Source organism: Pipra filicauda, unplaced genomic scaffold (genome assembly GCF_003945595.2).
Source record: "Pipra filicauda isolate LSUMZ 115617 unplaced genomic scaffold, ASM394559v2 scaffold171_size1565689_pilon, whole genome shotgun sequence".
NCBI lineage: Eukaryota > Metazoa > Chordata > Aves > Passeriformes > Pipridae > Pipra > Pipra filicauda.
This window is the reverse complement of record NW_024104229.1, coordinates 1,472,606-1,490,009: the sequence shown is the minus strand read 5'-3', so window position 1 is coordinate 1,490,009 and position 17,404 is coordinate 1,472,606. Positions and strand designations below refer to the sequence as shown.

The 17,404-nt window shown below is 41.9% G+C and overlaps 1 protein-coding gene across 2 annotated transcripts in view; it reads left to right on the top strand.

The window, feature by feature from the left end:
• The window catches only part of C2CD3 (C2 domain containing 3 centriole elongation regulator), a 32,973-nt gene extending 16,008 nt beyond the window's left edge, over positions 1-16,965 (top strand). Inside the window, exons 17-31 of one of the 2 annotated variants that reach the window (XM_039379649.1) lie at positions 592-784; positions 1,667-1,847; positions 2,916-3,088; positions 4,847-4,964; positions 6,131-6,399; positions 6,849-6,938; positions 7,959-8,579; positions 9,359-9,670; positions 10,946-11,084; positions 11,755-11,819; positions 12,563-12,768; positions 13,482-13,582; positions 14,372-14,545; positions 15,314-15,512; positions 16,861-16,965. In XM_039379649.1, coding sequence (XP_039235583.1) covers positions 592-784; positions 1,667-1,847; positions 2,916-3,088; positions 4,847-4,964; positions 6,131-6,399; positions 6,849-6,938; positions 7,959-8,579; positions 9,359-9,670; positions 10,946-11,084; positions 11,755-11,819; positions 12,563-12,768; positions 13,482-13,582; positions 14,372-14,545; positions 15,314-15,512; positions 16,861-16,875 — 2,856 coding nt within the window. In that variant the 3' untranslated portion in view covers positions 16,876-16,965. Of the gene's footprint in view, positions 1-591; positions 785-1,666; positions 1,848-2,915; positions 3,089-4,846; positions 4,965-6,130; positions 6,400-6,848; positions 6,939-7,958; positions 8,580-9,358; positions 9,671-10,945; positions 11,085-11,754; positions 11,820-12,562; positions 12,769-13,481; positions 13,583-14,371; positions 14,546-15,313; positions 15,513-16,860 lie in introns of those variants that run through there. The other variant, XM_039379650.1, reaches the window with a different exon arrangement.
• Positions 16,966-17,404: the final 439 nt, after the last annotated feature.

Here is a 17,404-nt window from a genome sequence, read left to right as displayed (position 1 = left end):
GTTTTGTCATAAATGATCACATTCCACACAGAATTATATTGTTTATATTCTTTTCTTACCAAGTGGCTATCACCAGTCTTGACATTATTGCCCTTTTTGTTTCCTTGCATATCCACTGCTTCTATCTATACAAGTGCAGTAAAAAAACAAACAAACAAACAAATTTTAGAAAATCTTAATTCTCACAGCCTCATTATGAGGTTTTGCCACTACCTTTGAGTTGGATGTGTAAGAACTTTTACGTGCTGAGTTTTGGGGTTTGCAGGAAAAAAAAATTGCTCTCAAGCTTTCAATGTTTCTGTGACCCTGAGGAGGAAAATGGCAGATAATGGCTCTGTCCCTCATCTCAGGCTTCTTAGATTCTCATCATGCATAATTATTTAGGTTGGAAAAGCCCTCTAAGATCATCAAGTCCAACCATCCCCCAGGATTGCCAAGGCCACCACTAGCCCATATCCCCAAGTGCCACATCTACACATCTTTTAAATCCCTGCAGGGATGACTCAACCACTTCCTTGGCCAGCCTGTTGAAATGTTCCCAGTTTTCCTAGAGGGTCATCCTTTCCATGTGGATTCCCTTTGTTTTGTTAGCAGATAGACCCAGAAGGAGAAGATCTGATGGAACACGTGTTTGAGATCCATGTGGAGAGTGTGAAAGGACTCACTCCCTTGCAGTCCACGGTCTGGGGAGAGGCCGACTGCTACGTCCAGTACCATTTCCCGGTTCAGGAGGCTGGTTGTGCTGCACTGCAAGGCTCTGGATTGCATGAGGATGGTAAATTTGGTCTGTAGTTCCTCCTTATTGCATTGCTTTACTTAAATATTGTTTAGTCATTCTCTCTGCCTAAGGAAGAGGGGGTGTGTTTTTCTGAGCATTCATGCAGCCAGTGCTTGTTTTCCTTGTAAGCTGTACTTGGACTCTCACCAAATTAAAAGCTCGGGGCAGTGGTGGAGTCAGCATCCCTGGAAATGTTCAAAAACATGTGAGTGTGGCACTTGAAGACATGATTTAGTGATGGCCTTGGCAGTGCTGAGTTAGTGGCTGGACTTGATGACCTTAGTGAGTATTTTCAACCTTAGTGATTCTATGATTTTCATGGATACACCAAGAGAAGACTTGCTTGGTTTAGATCATTAGGACTGTCATGGAGTGGTTTGGGTTGGAAGGCAATGTAAAGATCAACCAATTTCACCCCCTTGCCATGGGGAGGGACATCTTCCACTAGAACAGGTTGCTCCAATCTGGCATTGATCACTTCCAGGGATGGGGCAGCCACAGCTTCTCTGGGTAACCAGTGCCAGGGCCTCCCCACCTTCACAGGGAAGAATTTCTTCCCAATATCCCATCTAAACCCACCATTTTTCAGATTATAAAAGGGTTTTTAAATAGTTGCAGTTGTAGAAAAGAATGTAGGGTTGATTTGAGGGCTTTGGATCACTAACATGCAATCCCACTGAAAAATGACAGTCAGTAGCATTGTTCCATAGCAAATCCTGTGGAATTTGTCAGCTTTCAGCCACATTTAGCAGTAGTTTCCAGCCTGTGGCTCACAGGATCATGGTGCTGCATGGATTAGTTGGGTCCTGCCTCCTGAAGGATTGCAAGTGGGAAAAGTTTGAAACCCCTAAATGTCACCATTTTTAACCAACACTGCTTATTTTTTAGGCATCAAATTGAAGCCATTTCGAACAGCAACCACTTTGTGTGTCCCTGATCCCGTCTTTAATGATGAGCATCATCATTCCCTGGTGGTTCCTGCTGATGTCCCAGTCCAGAGGCTCCTGGTTAGTGTATTTATGGCCCCAGGAGTGGCTGGAGGAGGAATCCAGTTTGAAGTCTGGTGCAGGTACAGAATAACATCCTATTCTCTGTAGATGGCACAGCAATACAGGTAGAGATGTATTCAAAAGCTGTGGAATGGATATTGCACAGTATTATTTAATAATAACTGAAAAAAATTAAAAGGTCATCGACATTTGATGATAAATATCTGCATTTCCAACCTGTAAACCTTTTTTCCTCCCCAAAAGTGCTAATTACTCTGTTCTTTTTACAATTTCTTTAAAAAATATATGTTCTTAGTTTGCTTTCTTCCACTTTTTTGTCAGCACAACAATCTAAAATTAGTGTTTAAAGGCTTGACACATCTACATTTTACTTAATAGCACCCTGAAAGTATAATTTCATTGTATTGGGTTTGATTATTTTCCTACTACAAAAGAAATACTATAAAAGAAATTATATAAAATGTTTTGTAAGTTCAAATTGTTTCTTTGGCAACCAAAGATAAGTATCAGTGGTGGGAAGCAGAAGCCATGAAGACAAATAGCTTTAGAAAAACACAATAATCTGTTCATTCTGTAGTAAACAAGTCAAGCATTTTAAAGTTTGCGAAGTCACATGAGAATTACTGCAAGTTGTCTATTAGATAAAGTGCCAAAACTCACTTCAGGATTAATGTGAAGCCATGTAACACAGTAAGAAAAGGTCTGGAGTAACTTTTTACACTCACAAATTTATACCACAAATCTGTTCTTCAAGAGGCATTTTCATTTATTGATGGAAATTGAGAGTGGAGAATATTTGGTGCCAGATCCTTCTCTAGTTTTAATTTGGGATGCCAATTTTTTAGTGGAGTTTCTGCTTGTTGACCTGTTAAAACCAGTGAAAAAATATATTTGTAACATTATCTACTCCTTTTCATTATTATTCATTACTTACTTTCATATGAAATTATTTGATTACTTTCATAGCATTAACTTAAGCACTTACTGATTCTTATTCCTGTGAAAAATCATTTCCTTGAGATTTTAGCTATCGAGAGACTAATTAGGGTTTGAAGACACACAAATTAAAGTTGATTTCTGTGCAGTTGTGAGAGAAATGTTGATGCTGCTTCTTTGTGTCTTCTCAGGTATTATTACCCAAATGTCAGAGACCAGCTGGTGGCAAAAGGGACCTTGCCTTTGTCACGGCTCTGTGCCATGGTAACTATGCAGCATCGGGAAGAAATAGGGATACAGACTTTTAATCTTCCATTGGTCCCCCGGACTGATACCTCAGAGGAATTTCATCCACGGTCTTCAGGTAAGGAAGCCTTTGGGTTTTCACTTCATGTGGTAAAACCAGGCTTAGTAGAGAAGCCTAGGGCAGTGTGTGTTAGTAAGGTCCTTCATCGTGCTGCCTCAGGAGAAGCAGGAAATGAAGATCCATGCGGGTGCAAAGACACAAGGGATATGGATATATTAGGAACCACAGAAGTGCATGAGCAGGGTCACATAAGAATTAGAGCTTCTCCCACAAAAAAGGATGTCGAGATCAACAGCCCAGCTGAACTGCTTCTACACCTGTGAAGGAAGCAAACAGGAGGAGCTTGATTTCACTGTGCAGCAGGAATATTGGGCAGACCCAAGCTGACTGGAAGTTGGCAAAAGTAACACCCATCTACAAGAAGGGCTGGAAGGAGGTTCCAGGGACTTATAGGCCTGTGAGCCTGACCTCAGTGCCGGAGAAGGTCATGGGACAGATCATCTTGCACTTGGCTCACGACAACTCCCTGCAGTGCTAAAAGTGGCTGGAAAGCTGGAAAAAGACGTGGGGGTGCTGGTGACAGTGGCTGAACATGAGCCCAGGTGTGTCCAGGTGGGCAAGAGGCCAAGGGCACGTGGTGCCCCTGTGCTGGGCACTGCTGAGGCATCTCCAGTCCTGGAGGCATTTCTGGGCCCCCCATGGCAGGAAGGACATTGAGGGGCTGGAGTGTGTCCGGAGGAGGGAACAGAGCTGGGGAATGGTCTGGAGCACCAGGAGTGGCTGAGGGAGGCTCAGCCTGGAGAAAAGGAGGCTCAGAAGGGACCCTTTCACTCTCTCCAACTCCCTGATGGGAGGGTGGAGCCAGGTGTGGGTCAGGCTCTGTTTCCAGGAAACAAGGGACAGGATGAGAGGAAACAGCCTCAAGTTGTGCCAGGGAAGGTTTATGTTGGATATTAGGGAAAATTTCTTCCCCAAAAGAATTGTCCTGCTGAGAGCAGTGGTGGAGTCTCCATCCCTGGAGGGATTTAACAACCATATGGATGTGGCACTTGGTGACATAGGTTAGTGGTGGCCTTGGCAGTGCTGGGGGAACAGTTGGACTCCCTGATCTTATGGGTCTTTTCCAACCTAATCAATTCGCTGATTCTGTGTGTAAAAATAAAGTCTATTTGCTTCCAAGGCAAATAAAAGTATGTATTTTTGTTGGCAAGTGAAGCCAACCAGGAGTGTTTTTCCTTCCAGCTTTTCACTGTTGCCATAATGAGTGAAAAATCAGGGATTAAGCGTGGGCAACCCTCGAATTCCCAAAAAATTGTATCAAAATGCTTTCCTGACAAATAAGCTACAGCCTGTAGTGAAACTTCCTATGTAAGGCAGGGAAAAGGGGATCTGAAGAAGGGCTGTTTATGATGTGAGCAGAGACATCTCTGAGTTCTCTCGTGGCTTTTTCAAATAACACAAACATCAGCTCTGGGAAGGCCACAAGGAATTATGAGGCAACTTCTTAGAAAAAAGCACTGTGAAACGAGCTAGGGCCAGACAGGTGAGGTCACTGTGCCACAGTTACTTTGTAATAGGTGAGTCACATGCAGCAGCAGAACATCTGTTCATTCCAACATCTCTTGGAAGATTTTGTCACTGCAGTGCTATAAAAAGTTGTGTTGAAATGCTTGAGGAGGGTATTTTAAAGCTCTGATAGTGAGTGCAAATATGAGGGCTTGTATTAAGAGGTATAGCTAAGTATTGATTGTATTGGATGTAACTGTATTAAAAACTGACCGCTTTTTTCCTTCCTTTCTTCCATTTTTAATCCAGGTTTGCTCGATGTGAGTGTGAGATACCAACGATCCACGAAAAAAGCAGGAATAACTGCTGATGCCGTTTCTCTTTCTGTACACATACACAGAGCAGCAGGTTTGCAAGCAGCAGCCAGGTAAAGCCTCATTCAAAAAGGACCATTTTTCACTTGAAACAGCTTTATCTGGAGGCAGCAGGCTGAGGGCATGAGATTGGAACAAATTGTAACTGAACAGCTTTCCATCCGCAGAGACCAAGATTCAAAGTGGGTTTTGCTCTGAAGAAAAATTACCTTTATAAAGTCCATCAGTGGTTATTTTGGCCACTGAAGCTGCAGTACAGGGTGGCAGCATTTGTCCAGTGAGGGATGAAGATTGGAAGGGCTTCCTACATTTCCACATTTTTCTACACCATGGGCTGATATAAAACTGATATAAGACAATACCTATTTGGTATTAGATCTTAGTGTTACTGATGGTATTTGAAAGTTAGCTGAGCTCTGTTTTCTTGCATTTCACTGTGAGAATCTCAGTAAACTAACTAATAAATGAAACATGTTCCTTTCCACCATAAGGCTGCTGCTCAAAGTGCATAGGATCACCTGGATTTAGTTCCAATATGTGATTTTCAAGAATTAGAGAAAAGCCAACACTAGAGTCAATTCCGTAAGAGAAGGATGGCTTCTTTCATTCCAGATCAATGTTCTGACCCTTTCTCAGTATTGCTGAGCTCCTGGTCCATCTTAATTCAAGTAGACCCTGTAAGATGAGGATCCCTGCCAAAGTCAGGGAAGTGATGGAGATGACCTCAGACTCCTCATCGTTCAGGTGTATGACCTCAGTAATATCTGAGTCTGGTTTACTTGTAAATGATTCCATCTGCAGATTTCCCCTCCTTTTGCTCGTCTGCAAAAATAATTTGTCTTGGCCTTTGGCTCCCTTCTGGAGCAGGGAGCAGGTTCTTTGGGAAGTTATTCTAGAGTACAGTGTATTTCTAAGGGTGCTGAATAATTTCTCAACCACTTACACAGGTAAGAGGAGAGCCATCAGCGATGGACCTCGCAATAGTTCCTCTTCCCATTTCCTATCTGTTCCTAGTTTGTTCAGATGAAAAAAAGATGACAAATAATATGCAACCAGAACCCACATCTATTTGGACTTTGAACATTCACTGTTCTGTCTCATCTTCTCACCATGAGGCCTTAAAACCTTTGCTTTAATTGTGTTGACTTCTAGATTCCTTGTACATTATATTAATTCGATTTATTCTTTTCTTTTTTTTTTTTTTGCATATTAAATGAAGAGCTGTGGCACAAAAGAACCCTGCAGTCCAGTACTATGCAGGTGTGGGAGTGAATTCTTATGTCTCTGTGCTCCTCTCCTTCCTGCCTGAGACAGAGACACAAAACACACAAGCCGTGGCTTGTACTTTCTGCCCAGAATTTGAGCATCATGTAGAGTTTCTTTGCAGCCTCATCATTCAGAAAAGCAGTGGAGAATCCTCTAGTCTGGGGGAACTCCTGCAGTCTGGCAACATCATCTTCTCTATCTACCATCAGAACACCAAGTCAGGTGAGGAGTACAAGTGGTAACAAGGACTGAATGCTGTTGCAGAAATCCCTTTAATTTTTAGTATAGAAAAGAGAATAGTCATAAAATCATAGAATAGTTTGGGTCAGAACTTCCAAAAACCATCTGGTCCAAACCCCTGCAATGAGCAGGGCCAACCACCACTAGGGCAACCTGAATTTGAATGTTCCCAGGGCCTGTTCATAGCTACTAGAAGTAATTATCTGAACTGGCTTTGGGAGAGACTGTTCCCCTGGTGCAAAGAGTTTTTAAGACTCTTGGTGATCAAGATCATTTCTTAGATGAAGAGATAATGCATTTAAAAGGATTAAAAGTGTCTTCTGGATGACAGCTGAGCTATTTGCTGTTGAGGCAAGAGAGCTTTTCTTTGAAAGGAGGTACTAAATCTTGAGTTCCAGTATGGTGTATTTACAAAATCATTTCTTTTCCAGCCACTGACAGATTGGCTGATCGGGCATCGAGAGATTATCTCCTTGGGACAGTCACAATTCCAACCAGAGACCTGCTGACAAGAAGATCAGGTAATGCAGCAGCATTGCACTGCTGACATTCTGTGCAAATGCTGTTGGAATTTCTTAAAACAAATTTCATTCCCATTTTTGGAATGAAATGAAATCAAACCCATTTTGTGGTTTGTCTGGGTTTTTTTTAGACCAAAGTTCTTTCAGACCATGTGTTCACTAAAAATCCTGTATTAGAAAACTCATATAAAGGTTGTTTGAAGATCTTTTTTCAGGATGCAGGATGAATAGTAGCTGAAGGAATAATCTGAGGCTACTATGAAGAAATTTAACCACATCTCAGCTAAAACGAGCACCTACAATCCTTAGGATATTATTTAGTTTGTTTATTTTCTACCTTTAAGATGGAAAGTCCCAGAGTTGTAGTGTTTAGTGGAGGATCAGTGATTGCTTTTCAGATGTCAAAGCTGGAAACAAAGGTGTTAGATAATAAGAAAACAGTAGAATTAACTTGTTTGGTTGTTTTTTTTTAATAAGGTCTAAAATATCTCGATGATCCCTGTGGGTCCCTTCCAGCTCAGAACATTCTGTGGAATATCTGTGAAAAAATTATTCACATATCTTTCCACTCATGATCTCCTCTATCTAGTGTTAGTTTGGGATTATTTTGTCTTGTAGTGATGATGTTTTCATTATTGCCCTGGTTATTTCTGCTTTAAGTTCAGTATAGTTCTCATTTTCTCCAATACAAAATTTTGGGGTTATTTTTAATGGGAAGAGAGAAGGAAATAAATGAGAATACCTAATTTTCTAATTCGAGATCCATGGTATGTAGCTTCATTGTAAAATGGGTGTTGTAAATGAAATGGAAAGCAAAGTGCCTTTGGGATTGGAACTACTGAAATTTTCTGAAGTCTAATAGTTGGCTGCTTTTTCAGTTTAGAAATTATTTCATAAATTCCAAATGAGAAATAAACACCTCAAGTTCTGGTCCTTGACTGGTGGCCAGAGAGGTGACAATTCTTCACTGACATTTTCCAAAGGGTAGGATGAGTCTAATGGTGATCTTTCCTCCCGAAGGTATTTCAGGCTGGTTCCCAGTGACCCTCTCCAACAATCCGATGCCTCCACACTGCACAAACATCACACAGGCCATTGTGGGGGGGCTGGAACTTTCTGTTACCTTTGCTCATTGGGGTGACAGAGAGCGTGTTTTGGAAACTGCTAAACTCCTGGGATGGAGCAGTGAGGAGATCCATGAAGACAGCATGGAGGAGAGCAAAGACTGGGAGCAGAGTGCCAACCCAGTGACTGTGACCATCTCCACCCCAAGAGTGTGGCTGCCACTCCACTGTGTGCTGCTGGCAGGCCAGACACACCTCGATAAAAGCACTTTTTGCTACCTCAGGTATAAGCTGTACAACCAGGAAGCCACATGGACTTGCCTTAGGCGGCCAAAATTGAGCAGCGACGCAGAGAATGTCACAGTGAACTTTAAGAAGCCAAACAAGGTGACGCTCAGAAGGAGCCAAGGGCTGCTGTGGTTCTTCAGGGAGGAGAAATTAGAAATCCAGGTGTGGTGGGCATATGGCAAAGAAGATGAGGTGGAAAGACCACTTGATACAGATCGTCTGATTGGATCTGCCTATGTCGACCTCGCAGCGTTGGCAGAGAGATCAAGGAGAACACTAAGTGTTAGTGGTGAGTTCCTGAAGCAGGGTCATGTTCATTTCTCCTTATTGGTGATTTAATTTGGTTCCTTCTCTAGTCACTTTAAGCAAAATGTTTACAGCCTTGCTTTGTCCTGCATAGAATCCCAGAATAGTCAGGGTTGGAAGGGACCTCTGGAGATCATCCAGTCCAACCCCCCTACCAAGGCAGGGTCACCTAAGCAGGTGACATAGGAACTCAGGTGGGCTTGGAATGTCTCCAGAAAGGGAGACTCCATGCCCTCCCTGGGCAGCTATTCCAGTGCTCTGCCACCCTCCATGGAAAGAAGTTCTTCCTCATGTTGAGGTGGAACTTGTGTCTTAGTTTATGGCTTTATGGTACCCATCTTCCACCAGGTAGATTTGTGGACAGGTCATTGGCTCTTTTTTTAAATACACTCAGGAAAGGGAGCAGGTACAAGAGTTAAAACAAGTTTTTATTCTGGGTATGTGTTGTATTCTGCATAGGTCTATATACAATTATGCAGAGTCACTATTCCCAGGGCTCTCAGGAAGTTGATGGGGTTTAAAACAGTAATCTGAGCTGCGAGGGGGAAAATGAAGGTTTACCTAATTTGGGGGATTGGTCATGGATTTTAACCTTTCCAAGCTGATCCTTCTGACACCTCGCATAGAAATTACACTGAAAATCAAAATTCCTTTTGCTGGGCTGCTAGGAGATCTTTGCTGTAGTGAACTATACCAACTGTTTCCCAAGCTCCTGCTTTTCCTTTGGCTTGTTCAGCTGGTTGGTTGTGGATTCTCCTGCAGGGGTGTATCCGTTGTTCAGATGCAACGCTGCAGACCTGGCAGGAGCTGCTGTGCGTGTCCACGTCGGCCTCGCTCCCACTCCTGCTGCTCTGCCCAGTGGAATTCCCTGTGCCCAGGAATGCAGCAGCAGTGAGGATGAAGGCACAGGGAAACCCCCTGATCTGAGCCAGCAGGTCCCTGAAAATCAGCAGCTGGATATTTTAAATCCAGGAATCACCAATGGCAAACCACAGGAAGAAGATGTGATGTTTCTGGAAAACACTGTTGCTGTCAATATCCTTGTAGAAAGAGCAATGCATCTAAGTTTAAAAGGTAATATCACCATCCCCCTTTTTTATTTTCTCTTTCTTTTTTCTTTCTTTTTCGTTTTTCCTCTGTTCATACTCTAGCAAAATTTGAAACTTGCAGCCCCAATCACTGTGTAAGTACAGGAAAAGCAGATTAAACTATTCAGCCTGTCTCCATGAATATTATCCAAAATATAAGTAACATTATGTTCCCTGTTACAGATGACAGCTGAATTCTGAAGTTAAGCCTTACCTAAATAACTAAACCCGAGACTCTCCTATCTTTGCTCTTTGCTTTGAAATTTAGGCTGAGTGTATTAAAATATTCCTTCCTGGCAGGGGATGTTTGGGTTTTGTTGTGCAGCAGTTGGGGAATTCATGGGTTTATGGAGCCTTTTCCCTTGCCTGTAAAGGAATCTCTTTGTTCAAGATGGGTTAAACCCTTTCAAACACCTCAGGGGCTCTGGCCTTCACCCTGGGCCAAAATAGAAATAGGAGTAAGGAACTGATCCCAGGTGAGTTTGCTGGAAACATCTCTGTTAAGATCCACAGTTTCACCCTCCAGGTGATATGCCATGAATATGGCATGGATGAAAGTATGACATGAATTGAAAATTCAGCTTTTTGCCCCTGAGAACACAACTAAAAGTCAAATATAAACCATCATTTAAGTGTGTGTAATTCCAAAAGATTCTGAGCCCTGCAGATGGATTTTTTTGTAATGATTGTAGAATCTTCTGGAATTCATAGTCTTTGGGAAACTGATGTGACATTGTTTGCTACTGCAAAGTTTCTGGTGAGATAAAGGAGGTTTCTTCTGAATATTGCAGAAACATTGCAATATTTCTGCTTTTAATTTACCATTTTAGGGGATTTTTGGAAGTAACTAATTGAGAGGCAATGGATACGCTGAAACAAATATAAGCTGGTTTCAAGAAGAAACTTTGTTCCTTATTACTGTCAAACAGGTGGCTCAGCACGGAGAGTAGCTCAAACACTGGATAGGGTCCTGTGGACCTGGATTTTATTCCTAGCTTTGCTTCTGACCTCTCAGATGATCTTGGGCAAATGGTTTTTCCATTTCTCCCTTGAATATTCCAGTTTCTGCTCTGTAAATGTTCATGTAATATTTGCTCCCATTGTAAACATAAAGGGCTTTCAGCTCCACCAATGAAAAGAAGTATTTTCTAGATGGTGGATTTCTTTGCTAATTGTCTGGTTTTAATTGCTGAACTGTCTTTAGATTTTTTTATTATTACTATTGATAACAAATTTGTATTTAAATTGTGTGTAATTTTAGGAAGTCCTTTGACAGAACGGGAAGTAACAGCCCCCAGTAGCTGTGTATCATTTGCTGTTGCTGGTGCAGATGCTCCAATAACTACTCCAGTAGTAGAAAATACAGACTCACCAGTCTGGGACTTCCAGGAACAAGCCAGGTAAGAAATGGGAACTCCCAGAGAAACACCCTGGATCTGAGAGCCAGGCCAAGTGTGAAGAGGACATGCATGTCATGGAATCACAGGTTTGGGTTGGAAGGGACCTTAAAACTCATCCAGTTCCACCCCCTGCCATGGGCAGGGACACCTTCCTCTAGACCTCAGCAGATCAAGTAATGCATATTCAGGAATATTCAGGAATAAACCTGTGTTTCCAATCTAGTGGCTCTTCTGGCATTTCTAATACCTGAATTGATTCAAACAACTTAAAAACTATTCTACAATTTGACAGTTCAATTTTCAGTTTGGGTTTATTTTATTTCCAGGAATGAACCTCAAACATTCCAGCTTTCAACCATGACCTTGGTACTTTGCTGTCACTGTGTTGTTGGGTCATGAAATAAGCATATTTCTGTTCCTTCATGGTTTTATTGTCCCGTCTTTTAAATATGCAGCAAGAGTGAGGAGAGGGAAATAAGCAGAAACCCAAACCAAGTACATATAGTTATGCTTTGAGGGCTCAATAATTTTGGGGTTTGTTTTGTTCCTGCCCCTATCAGTCCAGAAAGAAACTGGGAAGATACAATGGCATTGAAGGTCCAGAGGCATTTTGCTGTACTCCTTCTTTTTCCTGTTTTGCATAAAATATTATGATTTTTGTTCTTAACAGATTATCCAAAGAGCTTCTGCTGGATCCACAGCAAACCTTGGTCTTCAAAGTGTGGCACAAAGCAGGTAAAGTTTGTGGTACAGTATTGAGAGGAGTGTCTTCTCTGCATCCCTTTCCTTGGGTTACTTGTATTTAATTCAAGGAAAATAAATTAAATAAATCGAAGACTAGAATTGTGATGACATTTTTACCTTGCACGAGAAGAATGCTAGAGATAAATACCTACTGATTTCCCGGCCCTTGGCATCCTCCTTCTCCCTATTAATCATCTTACAAGGTCTGGTTTCTTTGTATCCTTTCAGTTTTATTTTGACAGCACTTTAGAGATTGGATTTTCCTACTGAAGAAAATTCTTTACTGTGTTCTTTCTGTCAAAAAACTCTTTACTCTGTTCTTTACTATCTCTTTCTTCAAAAATGCTGTGTGGTGTCTCTGCAGTTGGTTGAAGCATAACCAGTTGTAACTAAATACTTTTATTTCTTTTTTTTAATAATAAAGTTCAGCTGTCTGATTTTTGCTTCCAAAATAAACTTCCTCAGCCTTCCTCTGTATTAGCCAGAGTAATGTGTGTTTACAGTGATACTCCTGCCAATCCCTCTCCCTTCCCTGGGCTTTCACTGGTTCTGCAGGGACATTTTTAGTTAAATAAGATAACCAAATAACATCCTCTTCTTGGATAGGATTGGTTGTTCTGGAAATTTGGTTTATTTCCAAGACATAATATAAGGGCTGTATAGCTGACTGTGTTTCAGCATTCCTGAAAATGCTTCATTTCAATGAATATGTGTTTTATATCCTTCTTCTCCAGAGACTGAGCGAGTGATTGGATTTGCATCCGTGGACCTTTCCCCTCTCCTTTCCGGCTTCCAGCTTGTGTGTGGGTGGTACAACATCACAGATTTCAGTGGGCAGTGCCGAGGACAGATTAAAGTAGCCATTTCACCTCTCCAAAACATAAATAATCTCAAAGAAGAAAGACAGGCCAGGGCCCGAACCCAGCCAGAAAGTTCTTCTGTAAGTGCTTCCATTTCCTCCCCTCTGATATTTAATCAGATTCCTCCTAATTAGCACCGAGTCTCCAGGTTTCTGAGCAAATTCACAGCATTCTCATGGGCCAGTCTGTGTAAAGGTATCAGAAACACTTAATTCCTTAGGAATTCTGCTCCATGTGTCCATGGGAGCTGCACACCAACACTAGTTACAGCACTCAAACCAAGTCATGGACATTCCCAGAAGCTTCACTCTGCTGTTTGGAATTTTTTTTAGGATAATAATCTAAATAGTGTGGGTTTGGATGTCTGGGAGCTTGGCATTGTTCTGTTCTGTTTGCTGCTTTGGGTGGCAGCTGATGGCCAAAAACATACCATAAATTCAGCCTTTCATTTCTAATTTGGCAGGAATCTGTTTTTCTGGAAGATTTGTCATTTCTTCTGGGTTTTTCTTTATTCTCTGGACTTTCCAGATACACTGGGGTGTGTTATACACATGTAATGGAGCCTCTATCCTACTTTTCATCAGTTTCCTCTTTGATACATGGGAGGAATTAACAGAAGTGTCTGAAATGAGAGTGTTGTGAAATGGTACTTTGGCCCAGTGCTGGAAAATCCACTGAAAATTTAAAGCTATTTAGAAAATGTGAGTTTTTGTTAGTTCAGCAAGATAATACTTTAATTTTTCTTATTTTCCTGCTGTAGAAGACTCGCGTACAGTGTTCCTCTTCATTCTAGGGAAAGGCAAGCTTTCTACCATTTCCTGGTAATGCTGCAAACTTTTCTAAGAAGATGCTGAATTCCTTGTCAAAGGAAGTGAGTGTTTCTACCCAAGAGTGGTGAGTCCAAAGACCATCAACCTTCTTGATTATTTTCAGGGCTCAGATGAAAAAGGCAAACCCTGTCAAAGGTCTTGTTCTTAAAAACTAGAGGAAATTCCCCTTCCTAGTGAGAGGGCAGCACAGGAGATTGCAATTCTGGGACAGGTTCCTTTCGACACAACCCAGATGTTCTTTTTCTTCTCACTGATATTTTCATTTACACCCTTGTAAATTAGGATTTACATGATGCCATTCCTAAAACTGGCAGGTTCTTCTTCCAGGCTCTGATTGTGTCTATCTTTACTTTTATTTTTAATAAGTTAAGAGAGAGTATTCCTGATATATCCCCTTTATTTTGCCATAAATTCTGCCTATGACCAGTAATGATAGCTGGTAAAATGCTGTAGTATTACATATTCCAGGAGTAAGACTGTCAGATATCCTGCAGTAATTCCTTCTTTCTGTTCCTTAAAACAAGCACCAAATATATTTAACTAGTGATAGAGTGTTTTAATTCATGATTTGTTTAATTAGCCTACAGAGATGATCCTTTTCCCACATGTATCTCTGAAGTTTAGAGGGATCATGGTTCCACCATTATGGGATCTGAGCTAGCATGGGAGCTGTCAGTGGGCATGGAAAATTCCCAGCCACACCATTAACTTGATTTTGGTGTAAATGCCATTCCCATAGACATTTGAAAGAATTAATTGTGGCTCTTTAAAGGATTTCAAGACACTGGATGTTCTTAGTTGGCAGACTCTTCACAATTGGAGATTTCAACCTGTTTTTTGGCGTTAAACATAGGGCTGTTTTTAGCAGGATTAGTACGCCGGGAACACACACACCCCGTCATGAAGAGCACATGCAGAATGTGCGCAGGTTCCATGAATCCCTGCAGCAGGAGGGGAACACGCGTCGGGCAGCGAGGCTGGACTCGGCATCACCGTCATCGCGTGTCGGTCTCCTCACTGCCCTCAGGTAAAATTACAAGGGAATGCCAAGCCTTGGGTTTGCAGAGCAGAGCTTGGAAGTGAAGGATCCAATTTCGAAGGACTGGAGTGAAACAGCATTAGCAGTGTTTCCAAATCAGGAGAGAGTGCCTGGATTTATCTGTCCTGTCACGCAACACGTGCCATGAAGCCAACAGTCCACTGAACTGGTTTACAAAGATAAGCTGTAAGCATTTTTATGGTGTGTGGAGCAGGTTATCCTTTCCCAACAGGATGCATTTCTATTTGCTAGAAGCACTTTTCTCCTGACTGTATTCTAGGTTTAAATCAGGTATAATTTAGAAGAATATTAAAGTCTGTAGGACTGAAAGAGACTTTCTGAGGTGTTTGATCTCTTCCCCTGCTACCACAAGCAATATATCTTAAAATCCTTGGATCTTATGCAGGTAGGAATGCTCAGATTTTTATCAAGCTCAGACACAAAATCAGTTAATATTCTTGACTTTATGACTTGTTGGAAGGTCATCTCAAATCCAACTGCTTTGATTAAATAAGTTTAAAACTAGCTCTTTTTTTAACTTCCAGGCTAAGTTTCATGGCTAATTCAGGATTTGTTCATGAGTGTTATCCTCTTACTTAGAGCAATCTCAACATTTACCTACTGATCTATTTTTCAATAACCTTTAATCTTTTATTTGCATATTTACATGCTGTTGACTAGAAATATACAATTAAAACCCATTCACCACAGGCTTTTTTATCCCATTCTTACCAAATTTCTTACCACTGCTTCCAGAAGAAACTTGAATGAGCTGGATGAGGTTCAAAGATACTTCAGCCAGAAGCTGACCAGGTCTTTTCCTGACTTCAGTTACGGCAACACATCCAAACCAAGCCATAAGGAGCAGGAGAGGGACCATCATGGCTCCATGAGCAGAGAAGTGGACCCCAAAGGATGCCATCTTTTGGAAAAATCCAGTCAGTTGGTGTCTCAGGTCAGCAGTCTAATCAATGGTAAGTTGTTGCTGCGAGTAGCAAAATGACATGGAAATCAATTTAAAAGCTGATGCTTTTAAAATAATTTATCAGAAGAGAGAATAAACTGTAGCTCAGAGCTACAATTGCTGCCAGTGGAAAAGTTACTCCATGCTTTTTCTGCCGGTGGCTCCCTACAGGGAAGCAGCCCTTCCAAGAGATGGAGTTAAAGGGCACATCCCTTTTATGCCAGGATTTGCTGTTCTTGTATCACCACCTAAACTTCTCTTTTATTTTTTTTCTCTTTATTCTTCAAGTTTTGCTCTTTTTATTTCCCTTCTTATCCTTAGTAATTGTTTTTCTGATTCTTTACATGCTTTTCTCTACAATCTGCCTCAGACTCTTCCTTCTCCTTTCCCAAATGCCTCGGAATTGTTTCCCATTTTACCTAACACTGCGAGCTGTGAATAGGATTTGCTCACTAGGAACCAAAAAAACCGTGATTGTGGCTTTTTAAGGAATTTGTAAAATTCCTAGAGATTCTCAGGATTGCATAGATGTAATTAATTCCAATCCCCTTTTCCAGGATCTGTGTTAGGAAACACAGCCCTGCTGTTTGCAGCCCTGACAATTTTACCACCACAGCTGAGCAACAGTGAATTCCTGTGTTACAAATATTTCATTAACAATTGTCTATCATTTGATCCAAGTTGGGAAATTCGACTGGAAGCTGGAAAATATCAGTAACAACTGTGTGCATAAAACTGGAGAACCTGTGGAATTGAAAGGTGGAAAGATTATCCTGCCCACCTTTCCTGTCTAGATTATTTCTTTTTCCTTCTCATGTGCTGTGAACTGTCCAAACTGGATTTAACCACTCCAAAATACCAATAGAATCATAGAATTATAGAATCACAGAAGGTTTGGGTTGGAAGGGACCTTAAAGATGATCCAATTCTTCTACCCTCTGCCATAGTCAGGGACACCTCCCACTAGACCAGGTTGCTCCAAGGCCCATCCAACCTGGCCTTGAACACTTCCAGGGCTGGGGCAGCCAGAGCTTCTCTGGGCAACCTGTGCCAGGGCCTCACCACCCTGACAGCCAAGAATTTCTTCTCAATATCCCGTCTAACCCTGCCCTCTGACAATGGAAAGTTATTCCCCCTTGTCCTGTCACTCCATACCCTTGTCCAAAGTCCTTCTCCAGCTCTCTTGGAGCCCCTTTAGGCACTGGAAGGGGCTCTAAAGTCTCCCCAGAGCCAGTATTTTGCCTTTTTCATTGGGATTATCTGGAGAAAGCCAAAATAAATCAATTGTAAGCTGAATTGTTGCTCCATGCGTTCACTGATGCTGTTTTTTGTTAACCAGACTTACAGACCATAACTAAAAATAGCAAAGAAGCTTCTGATGTGCATCCAGACAGCAGCAGGAAGCCAGGTGCTGTGGATGCATCCAGCTGGAAGGAGGAAGGAGCCAGACTCGAAGTCCATCAAGGCCGGCTGGACTTGGACCCGCCCAGAATTTCCAGTGATCCACAGCAGCCGTGCAATTCTGGAAGACCTGTGTTTGAGAGACACATGTTGCACAAACTCCTAGACCCCATTGTCCCTGAAGATGAGCATCCAGTGGATTATATCCAGGACGATGAAGGTGCTTTTGACATCCAGCCACACAGTGAAGAGGAATATGAGGAAGATGTTATAGAGCCACAAACTCTCAATGAAATAACAACCATAACAGACAGGATGAGTTCCTGGTCCAGTGTGATCTCTGAAACTGGGCAGGGGGCTGAGCAGCATTCCGTGGACTCCAGGCCTGGAGATCAGCACTCCATGGATGTGGGTTGTTTCCAAAGGGAAAACAGCAGCACCAGCATCCTGCAAGGGGACAACCAGAGTGAGCTCACCACCCT